General features: G+C 42.8%; 1 protein-coding gene across 1 annotated transcript in view; it reads left to right on the top strand.

Moving 5' to 3' along the window:
• The first annotated feature begins 15,941 nt into the window (after window positions 1–15,941).
• Window positions 15,942–19,787, top strand: part of hif3a (hypoxia inducible factor 3 subunit alpha) — a 103,321-nt gene continuing 99,475 nt past the window's right edge. The window contains exon 1 of the mRNA XM_062962447.1: window positions 15,942–16,169. Within this exon, the coding sequence (XP_062818517.1) occupies window positions 16,144–16,169 (26 nt within the window). The 5' untranslated portion in view covers window positions 15,942–16,143. The remainder of the gene's footprint in view (window positions 16,170–19,787) is intronic.

Raw genomic sequence — 19,787 nt, 5'->3', positions numbered from 1 at the left:
CAGGAACATTAAGCAGGAAAGAACACTTTCAAATCAGGAACAGAACATTTTTCAAATTTTGTTACATGGTGTAATTATTATTATAATGATATTATATTTTGGCAAGCGATGGGTGCGATGCCAGTCTTGAGACCGATATTCATCCATCATCTTGTTTTGTCATCTCCTTTCACTTCCAGGAAGGGATCCACTTTGTCACTTGTCTAATTGCTCCCTTTGCGCTTCTTTCTTTCTTTCTTTCTTTCTTTCTTTCTTTCTTTCTTTCTTTCTTTTGGCCCCTCCATTCCCTGCTCCAGACCTTGGCCATCTCTCTGCACTCGGCCATAACCCCTTTGCCCTTTCCGTCCCATCTCTCAGCATTAAAGCAGCTGGAGAAGTTTTGGAAAATGTCACACAATCTTTCGATACCACTTTAATTGCTATGGCTACATTGCACAATTCTAGTGCTTTGACACCACTTTAACTGCTATACCATGTTTCCCTGAAAATAAGACAGTGTCTTATATTAATTTTTGCTCCCAAAGATGCTCTAGGTCTTATTTTCAGGGGATGTCTTATTTTTCCATGAAGAAGAATTCACATTTATTGTTGAACAAAAAAATCAACATTAGATACTGTACAGTAGTTGTCATCACAAACCAGCATAACCAGACAAACTGTGAATCCTATCAAGAATTTCTTGTTACTACCATTATTTCCATGTACAACACTCTATGGTACGTACATTTACCGATCCTGCATGCTCTGGTGTTCTGTTCAGCGGGCATGCTTTCAAATACAAACTTTGCTAGGTCTTACTTTCAGGTGAGGCCTTATATTTAGCAATTCAGCAAAACCTCTACTAGGTATTATTTTCTGGAGATGTCTTATTTTAGGGGAAACAGGGTAGCAACATTTCACAATTATAGCACTTCACTACCAGTTTAGTTGCGTTTACGTTGCACAATACTAGGGCTTCAATACCAGCATAGTTACTATGTCTACATCGCACAATTCTAGCTCCTTCTATACAGTAGAGTCTTGCTTATCCAACCTTCGCTTATCCAACGTTCTGTATTATCGAACGTCGTCTGCCTTTTAGTAGTCAGTGTTTTTGTAATCAATGTTTTCAATACATTGCGATGTTTTGGTGCTAAATTCATAAATACAGAAATTACTGCATAACGTTACTGTGTATTGAACTGCTTTTTCTGTCAGTTTGTTGTATAACGTGATGTTTTGGTGCTTAATTTGTAAAATCATAATGTAATTTGACGTTTAATAGGCTTTTCCTTAATCCCTCCTTATTATCCAACATTTTCGATTATCTAACGTTCTGCCGGCCCGTTTATGTTGGATAAGCGAGACTCTACTGTACCAGTTTATTTGCTATGACTATGTTGCACAATTCTAGGGCTTCAATACCAGTTTAATTGGTATGGCTAAGTTGCACAATTGTAATACTTCCAGTTTAGTTGCTATTATGTTGCACAATACTAGGGCTTCAATACCAGTTTAATTGGTATGGCTACGTTGCACAATTGTAACACTTCACTTCCAGTTTAGTTGCTATTACGTTGCACAATACTAAGACTTCAATACCAGTTTAATTGGTATGGCTAAGTTGCACAATTGTAACACTTCACTTCCAGTTTAGTTGCTATTATGTTGCACAATACTAAGACTTCAATACCAGTTTAATTGGTATGGCTACGTTACACAATTGTAACACTTCACTTCCAGTTTAGTTGCTATTACGTTGCACAATACTAAGACTTCAATACCAGTTTAATTGGTATGGCTACGTTGCACAATTGTAACACTTCACTTCCAGTTTAGTTGCTATTATGTTGCACAATACTAAGACTTCAATACCAGTTTAATTGGTATGGCTACGTTGCACAATTGTAACGCTTCACTTCCAGTTTAGTTGCTATTACGTTGCACAGTACTAAGGCTTCAATACCAGTTTAATTGGTATGGCTAAGTTGCACAATTGTAACGCTTCACTTCCAGTTTAGTTGCTATTACGTTGCACAGTACTAAGGCTTCAATACCAGTTTAATTGGTATGGCTACGTTGCACAATTGTAACACTTCACTTCCAGTTTAGTTGCTATTATGTTGCACAATACTAAGACTTCAATACCAGTTTAATTGGTATGGCTAAGTTGCACAATTGTAACGCTTCACTTCCAGTTTAGTTGCTATTACGTTGCACAGTACTAAGGCTTCAATACCAGTTTAATTGGTATGGCTACGTTGCACAATTGTAACACTTCACTTCCAGTTTAGTTGCTATTACGTTGCACAATACTAGGGCTTCAATGCCAGTTTAATTGGTATGGCTACGTTGCACAATTGTAACACTTCACTTCCAGTTTAGTTGCTATTACGTTGCACAATACTAGGACTTCAATACCAGTTTAATTGGTATGGCTACATTGCACAATTGTAATACTTCCAGTTTAGTTGCTATTATGTTGCACAATACTAGGGCTTCAATGCCAGTTTAATTGGTATGGCTACATTGCACAATTGTAACACTTCACTTCCAGTTTAGTTGCTATTACGTTGCACAATACTAGGGCTTCAATGCTAGTTTAATTGGTATGGCTACGTTGCACAATTGTAACACTTCACTTCCAGTTTAGTTGCTATTACGTTGCACAATACTAGGGCTTCAATACCAGTTTAATTGGTATGGCTACGTTGCACAATTGTAACGCTTCACCTCCAGTTTAGTTGCTATTACGTTGCACAATACTAAGACTTCAATACCAGTTTAATTGGTATGGCTACGTTGCACAATTGTAACACTTCACTTCCAGTTTAGTTGCTATTACGTTGCACAATATTAGGACTTCAATGCCAGTTTAATTGGTATGGCTACGTTGTACAATTGTAACACTTCACCTCCAGTTTAGTTGCTATTACGTTGCACAATACTAAGACTTAAATGCCAGTATAATTGGTATGGCTACGTTGTACAATTGTAACACTTCACTTCCAGTTTAGTTGCTATTACGTTGCACAATACTAGGGCTTCGATGCCAGTTTAGTTACTATGGCTACATTGCAGAATGCTAGCCCTTTGATACCAGTTTAATCGCTATAGCTGCATTGCACAGTTCTAGCACTTCGATGCCACTTTAGTTGCTATGACTACGTTGCACAATACTAGTACAGTAGAGTCTCACTTATCCAACGTAAACGGGCCGGCAGAACGTTGGATAAGCGAATATGTTGGATAATAAGGAGAGATTAAGCAAAAGCCTATTAAACATTAAATTAGGTTATGATTTTACAAATTAAGCACCAAAACATCATGTTATATAACAAATTTGACAGAAAAGGTAATTCAATACACAGTAATGCTATGTAGTAATTACTGTATTTACAAATTTAGCACCAAAATATCACGATGTATTGAAAACATTGACTACAAAAATGTGTTGGATAATCCAGAACGTTGGATAAGCAAGACTACTGTACTTCGATATCAGTTTTGTTACTATGGCTACATTGCATAATTCTAGCACTTCTATACCACTTTATTCATTGTGGTTATGCTGCACAATTCTAGCAGTTCAACTCCACTTTAATTGCTATGGCTACATTGCACAATTGTAACGCTTCGACACCACTTTAATTGCTTTGTACACAGTCCTGATTTCTATAGCTGTGGCAGGTTCTTAGAAGTCTCAAATGCCATCTGTTAGACCTTTCTGAAAGAGAATGCTATGGGTGCCTCTACACTGTTGAATTAATGCAGTTTGGCACCACTTGCACTGCCCTGGCTCAATGTGATGGAATTGCGGGAGTTGTCATTTTGCAAGGATTGTCCTTCTCTGAGGATGCTTTGCCAAACTACAACTCCCACGATTCGATTGTGTTGAAGCCATGTCAGTCAAAGTGCCGTTAACCTGCATTAACTTTGCAGTGTAGCTGCACCTGCCTCCCTTACCGTTCTCCATATGGAAAACTGTTTCAGAGACTTCCAAAAACATCACCCGTCCATACAAGTTGGTTTGGGTCCAACTGAAGCTGGGATACAAGTGGCAAAGCTTAGAGATGTTCCTTGGGGAGGACTGCAAGTCCCATAACCCCAACTCATAGGCTACATAGGGGATTGTGGCAGTGGTAGTCCCAACGAATAATGTTTCCAAGGTCTGGAAGGGGGAAAATGGGCCCTAAAAGACAAGGGATTGACGTGGACAAAGGTGGCAAGGAGACAGCAAGGCTGGTATGCGAGACGGGAGAGGGCATGTGTTTTTATTTGCCCAGACAAAGAGAGACAAGCGGGCCGGAGTGTTATGACTAAGTCCGGATATTCAACCCTATTTCTGTTTTGAGGGTAATGTGATCACCATTCCATTCTTGGATGGATGGATAGATGGATGGATGGATTCTCAGACTCGTCGCTGGATGAGATCCGAACCATAATTGTCCACCACCATGGCCCAGAGATGATGACGATGATTTTATTTATTGTGTCCGAAGCAAATTGAGAATACAGTTATAATTGAAAACCTTTCAATGCTAACTGAAGATAGCATTATTAAAGGAGTTGGAAGACCAGAGGAAACAGTAATTGTTTCAGAGCCTGCCCACTAGAGCTTTGTAGTATCCAGGGCCCAAAATGTGCAATTAATGAATATTACCTTACTAAAGGAAGAGACTGTTGATGGTATTGTTGTAGTTGAATCCGGACACACAATTTTGGAGAATTGTGTTCTGAAATGTGAAGGAACTGGCATCTGTGTACTTATTGGAGCTTCTTTGACAGTTATAAACAGTGAGATTACTGGAGCACAGGGTGCTGGAGTTGAGTTATATCCAGGAAGCTCAGCTATTTTGGAGGGTAATAAAATTCATCACTGCAACAACTTTAGAACTATTGACTCCTCACGTGGTAGTCTTGGTGGGATTAACATTAAGGTAGTTCCTTCTCCAAAGTTAAGGATGAAAAACAATCATATCCACAGTAACAATGACTATTTTTAAGCCTTCTGAACAGCTTGGTGTCACAACTGAAGGAACAGTGGGAAGTGCTGCAGCAGGAGACGGAGAAGATTCAGTTTCCAAACTAATGCAGGAACTGAGCCTTGAGATAAAAACTAATATACTAGAAGACAATGATAAAGGCATCAGCATAGTAAACTGAACTTGCAGTTTGTTTTGATAAATTTAGTACTGTATTAAATAAGACCCAACTAAGTGTTTTTTTTTTAAAAAAAGAGAGAGAATACAGTTATAATGTATAGAAAAACTACAGACAACATTAAAAACTTGGCATTATATTACATTTTCTTTGACCAGAAGCTGTCCACTTGGACTGCCTCTGGTGTGGCTGTTAGAAAGTCCTCCCTTGTGCATGTGGCAGGGCTCAGGCTGCATTGTAGTAGGCAGTCTGTGGTTTGCTTTTCTCCACAGACTCCACTTTATAGCCCATTTCTGGAGATTGGCTCTGCATCTCGTGCTGCCAGAGCGCAGTCTGTTCAGTACCTTCCAAGTTGCCCAGTCTTCTGTATGCCCAGGGGGGAGTTTCTCATCTGGTGTCAGCCACTGATTGAGGTTCCAGGTTTTAGCCTGCCACTTTTGGACTCTCGCTTGCTGAGGTGTTCCTGTGAGTATCTCTGTAGATCAAGCTATTTCTTGATTTAAGGCATTGGCTTGCTGGCTGATATCCAAACAGAGGATGGGCTGGAGATGTCAATGCCTTGGTCCTTTCTTTACTGGTTGCTACTTCCCAACAGATATCAGGTGGTGCAATACCGGCTAAACAGTATAATTTCTCTGATGGTGTATTAGCTTAAATTATATTATATTAGCTTTATTGAGTATAATTATACTACCTTTTGTGAGTATATGTGCATTCTTTTATGAGAATGAATGCAGTTTGATACTGCATTTGATACTGCAGTTTGATACAGGGACCACCAAGCCCAGCATTGCCCGACAGGAAGCATGGAACATGAAAGCCTGGGCTGTGGCACAGGCTGATAAAGCAGTCAGCTGCAACAAATCACTCTTGACCAAGAGGTCATGAGTTCGAGGCCAGCTCGGAGCTGCGTTTGTCTCTGTCTTTGTTCTATGTTAAGGCATTGAATGTTTGCCTCATATGTGTGATGTGAGTCCCCTTCGGGGTGAGAAGGGCGGAATATAAATACTGTAAATAAAAAATAAATAAGGCACTGCAAACAACTTCTCCCTTGTGCTTTAACTGCCATGGCTCAATGCTATGGAATCCTGGGAGCTGTCGTTTGACAAGCCATTATATGGCAGTATAGATCCAATCATAGATAGCAAAGCTCAGGAAAGTATATTTCCTTAGACAATCGCATCTGGTAGATAGATTTCATAAAAGCTTGGAATCCTAGAGTTGGAAGAGCTCCCCAAAGGCCATCCAGTCCAACCCCCTTCTGCCACAAAGGAAGGCTCAATCAAAGCCCTCCCGACGGATGGCCATTCAGCCTTATAAACAATACCAGGTTTATGGAGAAATAGAGCTATAGAGTTGGAAGAGACCCCAAGGGCCATCCAGACATTGCTTTCATCGCCTGCTTTCAACAGCAGCTGAAGCAAGAGAGGGTCCAGCTGCCTTATTCCCGCCTGGTGCGGACAGATAAGGTTTTCCCATCCACAAAATCAATCCCGTAAGAGCGACAAAAATGTAGCCGGGCTGCAGGGTAGCTCAAGATGAACATCTCAGCACCAGATTCGAAGCAGAAAACAAAATGCTTGCAGGCCTTCCATGGTATGAAATATCAAGATGAGAGATTCACCTGTACTGTAGAATAAATACGATTTAACACCACTTTAACTGCTATGGTTCAATGCTATGGAATCCTGAAATTTATTGTTTGGTGAGGCACCAGCCCTCTTTGGCAGGGAAGGCGAAAGACCTTGTAAAACTACATCTCCCACGATCCCATAGCTTGGCGCCATAGCAGTAAAAGTGGTGTCAAACTGCATTAATTCTACCGTGTAGATACAATCTAAATTGCTTAAGCAGAGTTCCACATGTATAACCAATTGGGGGGGAGGGATATATTCTTAGGCGCCTTCTATACTGCTATATAAAATCTAGATTATCTACTTTGAACTGGATTATATGGCAGTGCAGACTCATAATCCAGTTCAAAGTTGATAATGTGGATTATCTGCTTTGATAATCTGGATTATATGGCAGTTTAGAAGAGGCCTTAGATGTTGAATTGGATTCTTCTTTCCAGAGTTCTACACTGCCATATAATCCAGTTTTACTAAAACAATCCAGATTATCTTCTTTGAACTGGATTATATGAGTCTACACTGCTTTATAACCCAGTTCAAAGCAGATAACCCATATTTTATATGGCAGTGTAGATCCAGCCTTAGGACCCTTCTACAGTGTCATAAAATCCAGATTATCCAAACCGATAATCAACATTATCTGCTTTGAATTGGATTATCTGAATCCAGTTCAAAGCAGATCATGTGGTTTTTATATGGTAGTGTCAAAGGGGCCTGAGACTAGAAGACCTGGGTTTGAATCCTGTTTAACTGTGGCAATGCAGTGGCCGACTATGGGCAAGTCACACTCTCTCAGCCTTCGAGGGAGGCAAAGGCAGATCCCCTCTGGATTAACATAACATGACTTGAAGGCTCACGCAGAGACAATATTGTGTTATTTGCAAGGCTGTGTAAGAAAAAATATTCTTAATTGTGAGTTACCCATTGAATGGACTCCTCACATCAGACACAGGTGGAGACACAGTCCTTGCTAAGGAGGGATTTGTAGTCCAACCCATTTTGAGATTGGGGAAAAGAGTGAAGCAGGAGTGCCCTCTGGCGGGCAAGGGTCCACCAAGCAATACCATCCCTGGATGATATTGGTTGGGTGCCTTCAAGGCTGGATCTACACTGCCATGTAATGCCATTTGAATCCGTATAGTGTCCGTATAGCTACGGACAGTGCAATTGCTGTTGCCCGCTTTTGGTCCAAAACTATTTAGCTGTTTGTGATTCCTTTATTTTATCACTTTTAAACTTATTTATTATGCAGTGCTTTTGACACGAAATAAATAAATAAGTGTAGACCCATATAATGCAGTGACATGGACCATATAATGCAGATTAATAGAATCATAGAATAACGGAAGAGACCACGTGGGCCATTCAGTCCAACCCACTGCCTTGCAGAAAAAGCACAAAGTAACTCTGACAGATTCAAATAGCATTATATGCGAGTGTAGATCCAGCTCAAGTTGTTTATGACTTTTGCTGATCCTTCGCCCTGGTGGCGAAGTGTGTTAAAGCTGCTGAACTTGCAGACTGAAAGGTCCCAGGTTCAAACCCCGGGAGTGGAGTGAGCGCCCGCTGTTAACCCCAGCTTCTGCCAACCTAGCAGTTTGAAAACATGCCAATGTGAGTAGAGCAATAGGTACCGCTCCAGCAGGAAGGTAACGGCGCTCCATGCAGTCATGCCAGCCACATGATCTTGGAGGTGTCTACAGACAACGCCGGCTCTTTGATTTAGAAATGGAGATGAGCACCAACCCCCAGAGTCAGACATGACTGGACTTAACGTCAGGACTTTACCTTAACCTAGGTACTGGGATGTATAGCTCACCTGCCATCAATGAGCACTCTGAACTCCACCAAAAACAGAATTGGACCAAACTTTGCACACAGAGCCCCCACGACCAGCAAAAAATATAGGACATGTTTGGGGAAAATTCACCTTCATTTGGGGGAGTTGTAGTCCACCTACACCCAAAGAGCACTGTGAACCCAAACATTGATGGATCTGGACCAAATTTGGCACACATGATATGCCAAAATTTGTTTATTGGAGTACAGTAGAGTCTCACTTATCCAACATAAACTGGCCGGCAGAACGTTGGATAAGCGAATATGTTGGATAATAAGGAGAGATGAAGGAGAAGCCTATTAAACATTAAATTAGGTTATGATTTTACAAATTAAGCACCAAAACATTATGTTATACAACAAATTTGGCAGAAAAAGTAGTTCAATACGCAGTAATGCTATGTAGCAATTACTGTATTTATGAATTTAGCACCAAAAAATCACAATATATTGAAAACATTGACTACAAAAATGCGTTGGATAATCCAGAACGTTAGATAAGCGAATGTTGGATAAGTGAGACTCTACTGTAGTTTGACTTTGATGGGGAAGTTCTGGTTCCGTCTGCTACTGTTCAAAGCCTTGGGGTTGTGTTGGACTCATCTCTGACGATGGAGGCCCAGATCACTGCCATAAGTAAGCAGGCCTTTTTTCATCTTCGTCAGGCAAGGAAATTGGCATCCTACCTTTCGACAGAAGCATTGGCAACGGTAATCCATGCAACAGTCACCACTAGGTTGGATTATTGTAACGCCTTATACACTGGCCTTCCGAAGACAAAAACCCAGAAGATCCGAATGGTCCAAAATGCAGCGGCTAGGCTGCTAGCGGGATCATTTATAAGATCCCATATTACACCGATTCTGAAACAACTGCATTGGCTACCAATAGAACATTGGCTCTCTTACAAGATACTGATCCTGACATTTAGAGCTCGAAATAGCCAAGGACCATTATAACTTGGGGACCGCCTCATTCCTTTTTTCCATCAGTGGTCACCTTGATCCTCCCAGGAAAACCTCCTATACATACTGGGCCCTAGGGAGGTACACCTGGAAGCTACAAGGCGGAGAGCCTTTTCGATCTATGCTCCAATTCTGTGGAACTCATTGCCTCCATATCTTAGAGCAATGTCGGAGTTGCGACCTTTTGGAAAAGCGCTCAAGACTTGCCTGTTTGGCTGTGCGTTTAAGTAAATCAGATCTAAGTTGCCAAATAGTCACTGTTGAATATTTTTAGGTTGAATGTTTTTATGTTGAATGTTTTTATGTTGTGGAATGATATTTTAAATTGTAAGTCGCTCTGAGCACTCTGGTGGAGAGCAACTAATTTTGAAATAAAGTGAAGTGAAGTGAAGTTTGGGGGGGGGGGGGGGGCTGGAGCCACCGGTGGCCCAGCGGGTTAAACTGTTGAGCTCCTGAACTTGCTGACCAAAATGTCGGTGGTTCTAATCTGGGGAGTGGGGTGAGCTCCCATTGTTAGCCCTAGCTTCTGCCAACCTAGCAGTTCGAAAACATGCCAATGTGAGTAGATCAATAGGTACCACTCCGGCGGGAAGGTAACGGCGCTCCATGCAGTCATGCCTATGGCCACATGACCTTGGAGGTGTCTACGGACAATGCCGGCTCTTCGGCTTAGAAATGGAGATGAGCACCAACTTCCAGAGTCAGACATGACTGGACTTAACGTCAAGGGAAACATTTACCTTTACTAATAATTCTAATTGTCGGAATAATCACTATAATAATATAGCTGCAGTGATTAAAATAGAACGTAAGATGGTCGTGGTAACATTGTCTGACCACTTGGGAGCGCATTGACACAACCAATGCGTCCCCTAAAGCAGAGCTTTTAGAGCCGCTCCATTAACTTACCTGGGAGGAGGGTTCTATTCTAGATGCAACTTCCATCATTCCTGGATCAACTAGGTTGCATCTTTACAGCAGAATGGATGCAGTTGGACAGCACTTTAACAACCATGTAATGGAATTTGGAGAGTTGTTGCTTGCACTCTTTGGCAGAGAAGGCCAAAGACCTTGGAAAACTACAACTCCTAGGATCCCATAGCATTGAGCCCTGGCAGCGAAAGTGCTGCCAAAAAACTGCATTCATTCTGGCAGTGTAGATGCATCTCTAGTTTGTGGGGCACTAGAACTTTTGGGCAAAGGATGCTGAAGACCTTGGAAAACTACAACTCCCAGGATCCCATAGCATTGAGCCCTGGCAGCAAAAATATTGCCAAAAAACTGCATTCATTCTGGCAGTGTAGATGCACCTGTAGTTTGTGGGGCACTAGAACTTTTGGGTAAAGGATGCTAAAGACCTTGGAAAACTACAACTCCCAGGATCCCATAGCATTGAACCATGGCAACGAAAATGCTGCCAAACTCTGTTCATTATGCAGTGTAGATGCACCTCTAGTTTGGTGCGGCACAAGAACTCTTGGGCAGAGGATGCTGAAGATCTTGGAAACTACAACTCCCAGGATCCCATAGGACTCAGCCATGGCAGTGAAAGTGCTGCCAAATATCTGCATTCATTCCACGGTGTAGATGCACCTGTGTGGTACCAGAACTCTTGGGCAGAGTAGTTTGAAGACCTTGGAAAACTACAACAGCCAGGATTCTATGGCAGTTAAGGTAGTGCCAAAAGACATTAACTGTACAAGATGGATCATGAATAGAATCCTAGAGTTGGAAGACACCCCAAGGATTATCCAGTTCTCTGCCATTCAGGAACACCCAATCAAAGCACTCCCGACAGATAGCCATTCACCCCCTCCCCCAAAAAAGCCAAATAGGTGTGACTGGGTTGCTCTGAGTTTTCCGGGCTGTCTGGCCACATTCCAGAAGTTTTCTCTCTTGACGTTTCACCCACATCTATGGCAGGCATCCTCAGAGGTTGTGAGGTCTGTTGGAAACTAGGCAAGTGGGGTTTATATATCTGTGGAAAGTCCAGGGTGGGAGAAAGAACTCTTGTCTGTTGGAGGCAGGTGTGAATGTCGCAATTGGCCACCTTGATCAGCATTGAATAGCCTTGCAGCTTCAAAGCTTGCCTGCTTTGACTCCAGATTTTGCCCCTAAACCTGGGAAGAATGCACCCTCAGTCTCTCTCTCTCTCTCTCTCTCTCTCTCTCTCTCTCTCTCTTTTGGTGGGTAAACAGTTTATTAGTGATATGTTATATAACAAAACAACAAATTATAGCAGATAAAGTCAGATAACAATCCTTTTGAAATGTACATGCATATCTACACTAGTCAATCAACCGGTTAATTCTACCATTGATTACATATTATTATCAGTAACTCAAAACATATAGAATTGCTCTTTTTACATGTTATCTACTATTTTCAATCTAGGTTTCTATTCATTAAAAAAAATATATAAGAGTTCACCCTAACATTCAAACAAAGACATACAATGTATTACACACAACAGACCCTGCACGCACCACAAACCCTTAAAAAGGTAAAGGTTTTCCCCTGACGTTAAGTCCAGTCGTGTCCGACTCTGGGGGTTGGTGCTCATCTCCATTTCTAAGCCAAAGAGCCAGCGTTGTCCGTAGACACCTCCAAGGTCATGTGGCCACAGGCATGACTGCATGGAGCACCGTTACCTTCCCGCCGGAAAGGTACCTATTGATCTACTCACATTGGCATGCTTTTGAACTGCTAGGTTGGCAGAAGCTGGAGCTAACAGCAGGCGCTCATTCTGCTCCCGGGATTTGAACCTGGGACCTTTATTTATTTTTTACATCACTTCTACCCCGCCCTTCTCACCCATCAGGGGACTCAGGGCAGCTTACAATATAAACATATATATCAGAAAAACAGTTTACATCAGATTAAAAGTCTTTCAAAATTAAAATATACATTAAAAACCTACATAATTATACATTTAAATATACATTTAAGGCGCTTTTCATGTCCAGGTGGGGGTATATATAATATATATCTACATTATAACTGCGATGGCTAAATGCCATGGAATAATGGGAGCTGTAGTTTTACAAGGTCTTCAGCCTTCTCCACCAAAGTGTGCAGGTGCTTTACCAAACTACAATTCCTAGGATTTCATAGCATTAAGCCATGGCAGCTAAAGTGATGTCAAGCTGTACCATTCCTACAGTGTAGATGTAGCTTGGAATCTTTCAGTCTGCAAGTTCAGCAGCTCAGTGCTTTAACACACTTCGCCACCGGGGCTCCACACAAAATAAAACCCCTTCCCCACACCCGTGCACCCTTCACCATGACTTCCAACTCTGAAGCACTATGAAGCCTTTAAGCCAATTTATCTATCCTTGTTAATAGGTAGAGGTAAAGGTTTCCCCTGACGTTAAGTCCAGTTGTGTCCGACTCTGGGGGTTGGTGCTGATCTCCATTTCTAAGCCAAAGAGCCGGTGTTGTCCATAGACACCTCCAAGGTCATGTGGCCACTGGCATGACTGCATGGAGCACCGTTACCTTCCCGCCGGAGTGGTACCTATTGATCTACTCACATTGGCATGTTTTCGAACTGCTAGGTTGGCAGGAGCTGGAGCTAACAGCGGCTGCTTATGCCGCTCCCGGAGTTTGAACCTGGGACCTTTCGGTCTGCAAGTTCAGCAGCTCAGTGCTTTAACGCACTTTGCCAGCGGGTCGAAGGGTCAGCAAAAGTCATAAACAACTTGATCTGGATGTACACTCTCATATAATGCAGTTTGAATCTGTCAGAGCTCCTTTGTGCTTTTTCTGCAAGGCAGTGGGTTGGACTGAATGGCCCACGTGGTCTCTTCCAACTCTATGATTCTATGATTCTATTAATCTGCATTATATGGTCCGTGTCACTGAATTATATGGGTCTACACTGACCACACTATATGGATTCAAACTGCATTACATGGCAGGTTTCTACTCATTTTTTAAAAAATTAAATATAAGAGTTCACCCTAACATTCAAACAAAGACATACAACGTACTACACACAACAGACCCTGCACGTGCCCCACACAAAATAAAACCCCTTCCCCACACCCATGTACCCTTCACCATGGCTTCCAACTCTGAAGCACTATGACGCTTTTAAGCCAATTTATCTATCCTTGCTAATAGAAGCAAAGGTAAAGGTTTTCCCCTGACGTTAAGTCCAGTCATGTCTGACTCTGGGGGTTGGTGCTCATCTCCATTTCTAAGCCAAAGAGCCGGCGTTGTCCGTAGACACCTCCAAGGTCATGTGGCCATAGGCATCACTGCATGGAATGCCGTTACCTTCCCGCAGGAGCAGTACCTATTGATCTACTCACATTAGCATGTTTTCGAACTGCTAGGTTGGCAGAAGCTGGAGCAACAGCGGGTGCTCACTCCGGATTTGAATCTGGGATCTTTCGGTCTGCAAGTTCAGCAGCTCAGTGCTTTTAACACACTGTGCCACCAGTATATAATAAATGTTCATTTTTTTGTTCAACAATAAATGTCAATTTTTCTTCATGGAAAAATAAGACATCCCCTGAAAATAAGACCTAGAGCATCTTTGGGAGCAAAAATTAATACAGTAGAGTCTCACTTATCCAACGTTCTGGATTATCCAACGCATTTTTGTAGTCAATGTTTTCAATATACCCTGTTTCCCTGAAAATAAGACATCCCCAGAAAATAAGACCTAGTAGAGGTTTTGCTGAATTGCTAAATATAAGGCCTCCCTCGAAAGTAAGACCTAGTAAAGTTTTTGTGTGGAAGCATGCAGGATCGGTAAATGTACATACCATAGATCGTTGTACATGGAAATAAAGGTAGTAACAAGAAATAATAATAATATTATAATAACTTTATTCCTGTATCCCACCTCCATCTCCCAGAAAGGACTCAGGGCAGCTTACACATGGACAAGCCCAACAACAACATAAATTTACATACGAACAGAAATTTAAAACAGTAATTTAAAAACAGTATAGCAATAAAATATAATATAGAAATTCTTGAAAGGATTCACAGTTTGGTTGTACTGGTTTGAGATGACAACTACTGTACAGTAGATAACAAATTTTCATTTTTTAAAAAATTCAACCATTCTGTGAATTCGTCTTTGTGGAAAAATAAGACATCCCCTGAAAATAAGACCTAGTGCATCTTTGGGAGCAAAAATTAATATAAGACGCTGTCTTATTTTCGGGGAAACAGGGTATCATGATATTTTGGTGCTAAATTCGTAAATACAGTAATTACTACATAGCATTACTGTGTATTGAATTACTTTTTCTGTAAAATTTGTTGTATAACATGATGTTCTGGTGCTTAATTTGTAAAATCATAACCTAATTTGATGTTTAATAGGCTTTTCCTTAATCTCTCCTTATTATCCAACATACAGTAGAGTCTCACTTATCCAACATAAACGGGCCGGTAGAATGTTGGATAAGCGAATATGTTGGATAATAAGGAGGCATTAAGGAAAAGCCTATTAAACATCAAATTAGGTTATGATTTTACAAATTAAGCACCAAAACATCATGTTAGACAACAAATTTGGCAGAAAAAGTAGTTCAATATGCAGTAATTCTATGTAGTAATTACTGTATTTATGAATTTAGCACCAAAATATCACGATATATTGAAAACATTGACTACAAAAATGCGTTGGATAATCCAGAATGTTGGATAAACGAGTGTTGGATAAGTGAGACTCTACTGTAATCGCTTATCCAACCTTCTGTCAGCCCATTTACGTTGGATAAGCGAGACTCTACTGTATAAGACACTGTCTTATTTTCGGGAAAACACGGGGTATGTTCCAGAAGCTTTCTCTCCTGACGTTTCACCCAGATCTAGGACAGGCATCCTCAGAGGTTGTGAGGTCTCTTGGAAACTAGGCAAGTGGAGTTTCTATATCTCTGGAAGGTACAGGGTGGGAGAAAGAACTCTTGTCTGTTGGAGGCAAGTGTGACTGTTGCAATTGGTCACCTTGATCAACACTGAATAGCCTCGCAGCTTCAAAGCTTGCCTGCTTTGACTCCGGATTTTGCCCTAAACCTGGGCTGAATGCGCCCTCACTCTCCATCTATTTCTTGCACTAAGGATCTCCAAACTCAGGCCAATCCCCTTCCCCTCTTTTTCCTCCTTTCCCACAGCCAATAGATTTGAGTTGGGGGTGGGGGTTGCAGAGGGGGGGTTGCAGAGGAGGAGACTTCATGATCCCCCCCAACCAGGGTCTTGGAGTGACGCCCCTCCGCCCAATGGGCGCGCACGCAAAGGGACGGGAGGCGTGCCAAAGGGGCAGCCAGTGCGCTTTGGAGACGTGGGGGGGGGGGGGGACCTTACCTCGGCGGGGTGGGCGGGGGCTGCGAGGGCGCGAGGAGGGGGAGGGCGGTGGCAGTCGCCCCGGAGGGGAGTGGGCTTCGCAGGGAGGGGGCCCTCGGACGGATCGCAGGCGGAGAGGGAGAGAGAAGGAGCGAAGAAGGGAAGGAGCGAGAAGGAGAAGGGCAGCAGGCGAGCAGAGCGCACGCACCGCCCAAGGCTTGCGCAAAGAGGAGGCAAGGAGGAGAGCCACCCAAGCCATGGAGAATGGGTTGCAATGCCCAAGGTAAATGCCTGGCGAAGACTCATCTGTGGTGCTTTAATTTGGGGACGATTGGGGATTGTTATGGCTTCTTTAAATGCCCCAGAAAGCCTTCCATAGGGTACCTTTTTGGGCATCAAAAAGACCCCTTGCTTTGCCTTTGCGCGCAAAAGGCGCACCTCGATTTTGCGCCTTCTGCAGTGGCCAAACCAAGCAAGGCTTGCTCTCAGCGTGTCTGTATAGAAATATTTGGGGTGCAAAAGCATAGAATGGGGGTCATGCAAAGACCACCAAAATGAGGATTGTCTCCCTTGGGGTTTGTTCTGCACAGGGCTTTTTTTCTCGCCTCCAAAACCAGGTGCAAAAGGTGCCCAGATAGATTCACTTTATGGGAAAAGGGACTTGCAAAGAAAAGATTGCAGAGAAACCCCTCTTGGGTTTCCTCCTGCAATGCCATCTCCTGGGGCTATTTTTTCTTGTGAATGGGGAAAGTTTGCAACCTCAGCAAAAATCCCCCAAACTGTCTTCTTCCCACTGGAAGGGAGCTGGCCATATTTTGCAAACTGTTTGTCCCATCTCCACAAAAAAGATGTCACGCCTGTCGGTTTGTGCAGAGAAAGGACACTTGCCCCTTCTTCCCCCAGTACTAGATTTCTAAGGATCTTCTTCCATCTGCTGTGCACCATTTTGAAAAGCCTTGTGTTTGTTTGTGGTGTGTTGGAAGGACTGTGTTTGCCTTGTGTTGTCGAAGGCTTTCATGGCCGGAATCACTGGGTTGCTGTTTCCCCGGGCTGTATGGCTATGTTCCATAAGCATTCTCTCCTGACGTTTCGCCTGCATCTGTGGCAGGCACCCTCAGAGGTTGGGAGGGCTGGTGGAAACTAGGCAAGTGGGGTTTATATATCTGTAGAATAATGGCCAGGGTGGGAAAAAGAACTCTTGTCTGTTGGAGGCAAGTGTGAATGTAGCAGTTGGCCACCTTGATTAGCATTGAATGGCCTTGCAGCTTCAAGGACTGGCTGCTTACTGCCTGAGGAAATCCTTTCTTAGGAGGTGTAAATAAAGAACGACACTCAGAAAACAGGAGAATTCCAGACAGGAAACAAATCAGGGCCAGCTAACACCTCCTAACAAAGTACAGTAGAGGCTCACTTATCCAAGCCTCGCTTATCCAAGCCTCTGGATTATCCAAGCCATTTTTGTAGTCAATGTTTTCAATATATCATGATATTTTGGTGCTAAATTCGTAAATACGGTAATTAAAACATAACATTACTGCATATTGAACTACTTTTTATATCAAATTTGTTGTATAACATGATGTTTTGGTGCTTAATTTGTAAAATCATAACCTAATTTGATGCTTAATAGGCTTTTCCTTAATGTCTCCTTATTATCCAAGATATTCGCTTATCCAAGCTTCTGCCGGCCCATTTAGCATGGATAAGTGAGACTCTACTGTATTCCCCCAGGCAGGAAGTCGCCATCCCTTGAAGCTGCAAGGCCATTAAATGCTAACTAAGGTGGCCAACTGCTACATTCACACTTGCCTCAAACAGTCAATAGTTCTTTCTCCCACCCTGGACTTTCCACAGATATATAAACTCCTCTTGCCTAGTTTTTAACAGACCTCACAACCTCTAAGGATGCCTGCCATAGTTGCAGGCGAAACGTCAGGAGAGAATGCTTCTGAAACATGGCTATACAGCCCGGAAAACTCACAGCAACCCTGTGTTTGCTTTGTTTGGAGGGAAAAAATAGATTCTATTTTTTTTTTAATAATATAGTGGCCAGGTTGTGCCAATGTCACAGGGAAAGGATCGCATCCATGTCTTGCCTGCCTGGAGTTGGTTTCCCTGCAGAGCACAGCAAAGAAATGCCCTCTTTGATTGTACAGAAGAGCCAGTAGATTACAGTGGGGATCTGTGCCAAATGCAAATTGGGAATTAGAGTGTTGCAGGGATGGAGAGGCAGTGGGGCAGGGAGGAAAAGGGAGAGTTTAATCCTGGTTTGGCCACTTGCCACACAAACCGCTTGCCAGACAGAGCAGTCGAAGCATAGGATCTGGAACAGGCCCCTAAGGGACATCTTTTCTCCCCAAATGGTGTAGATGCATCTTAAGCTCTCCGCATAACCTTGTTTACAGAGCTGAAATCTTCTATCATGGCCTCTTCCTCTTGCATGCCTTTAGACCCTGGCTGGGTAATCTAATCTTATGGATTAGAGGGGGGTGGGGGGAAATGGTGGGGGGGAAGAATAACTTCAGGGAAACGAGGGAAAGTTGTCCAAATATTCTGCATTTCCGAACCACCTTTGCTCTACTTTCATCCTTTTGCAGCATTCCCTGGTTTTCTTTCTAGCGCTATTTAAAAGCCACTTGCAAAGAAGGAGGAAAAAAAGACCCGGACAAGTGCCTACGGTTCGGTGTTTGCTGATCCGTACGCTTTTGGCACAAGCAAGTTGGCAGGAATTTTTGTACAGTAGCGGAGGGGAGGAAGCTTGGGAAGGGAAATGTGGGGCGGAGAAGTGGGCAGCCAAGGGCATTTCAGCCTCTTGGGGATAAAAATGTTGGCAACGGAGGCGGAGGATTCAGATTTATTTTAAAAATAATCATTAAAGTCCCAAATACTTTGTTGGAGCAAGAAAAATTTGGGAACAGTAGTGGGGCTGTTTGTGCTTGTCTTTCCATCTGTCTATATGTATACTAGCTGTGCCCAGCCACACGTTGCTGTGGCTAGGACTTAATTTTTCTTTTCTTTTTGTTGTATGAACGTAGAGGCGTGGATGAGAGGTTGTGCTGTCCATTTTCGAGGTTGTGGGGCATTTAGTTGTTTTGTCCGGTGCCGTGATTCCATTACCCTTTTATATATATAGATAAGTTGCCAGTTGACTTACAGTGACAACATGAATTTTATAGGCTAGGAATACTCAGAGGTGGTTTGCCATTTCTTTCTGAATGGGAGTTTTAAGGAACCGATGGGTCGTTTATTTGGTTGATCAGAATAGGCATGGGAAGCTTTTGCGCTTGAAAGGGATTTTAAAAGTAGAGACGGGAGATCCTGGCACAGAACCGCTGCTCCAGCTCTGGCGGCAGGCAGGCAAGAACCGATTGGGATGTAGGTCAAATCTGCCGGGAGCGTCCCAGAATTGGGTCAGGACAACCAGGAGCAGAGTGACAGAGCTTTTGGGAGAGATGGAAAGGTATGGATGAGGAGGAACCAGGCATAGGGTTTCGTGGTGCGTGGTTTCTAAGTGGAGCTGACATGAGTTCTGGGAGATGGGTCGCTCATTGCGGTGTGTTTTAACTGGAGAGGACAAGGTGGGCGGACATCGCGGTGCCAGTGTGCTCAGGTGGGTGTGTTGTTTCGTAGCTCTCCTTGGTTTTTGGGCTGCGGAATATGCCACGCCGGATGTCCCTATGGAGGACCTCAGAGTCTGTTGCTGGGTATAATAAAACTGGCATTGTTCCACCAGTAACAAGGGCATGAGGCCAACAAAAGACCTTCAACTGGCTACTTTTAAATTTCTATTATTTTTTTACTTTGCAGCCTGCAGTTATGATAACAAGTATTGATCTAGGTCTCTAGGTCTTAGCTAGGTCTCTCCACACCCCCCCCCCCAAATTAGAAATGTCTTCTTTAA

This window comes from Anolis carolinensis, unplaced genomic scaffold (genome assembly GCF_035594765.1).
Source record: "Anolis carolinensis isolate JA03-04 unplaced genomic scaffold, rAnoCar3.1.pri scaffold_10, whole genome shotgun sequence".
Classification (NCBI taxonomy): Eukaryota; Metazoa; Chordata; class Lepidosauria; order Squamata; family Dactyloidae; genus Anolis; species Anolis carolinensis.
The sequence above is the reverse complement of the archived record's forward strand: the minus strand, read 5'-3'. Positions and strand labels throughout refer to the sequence as shown.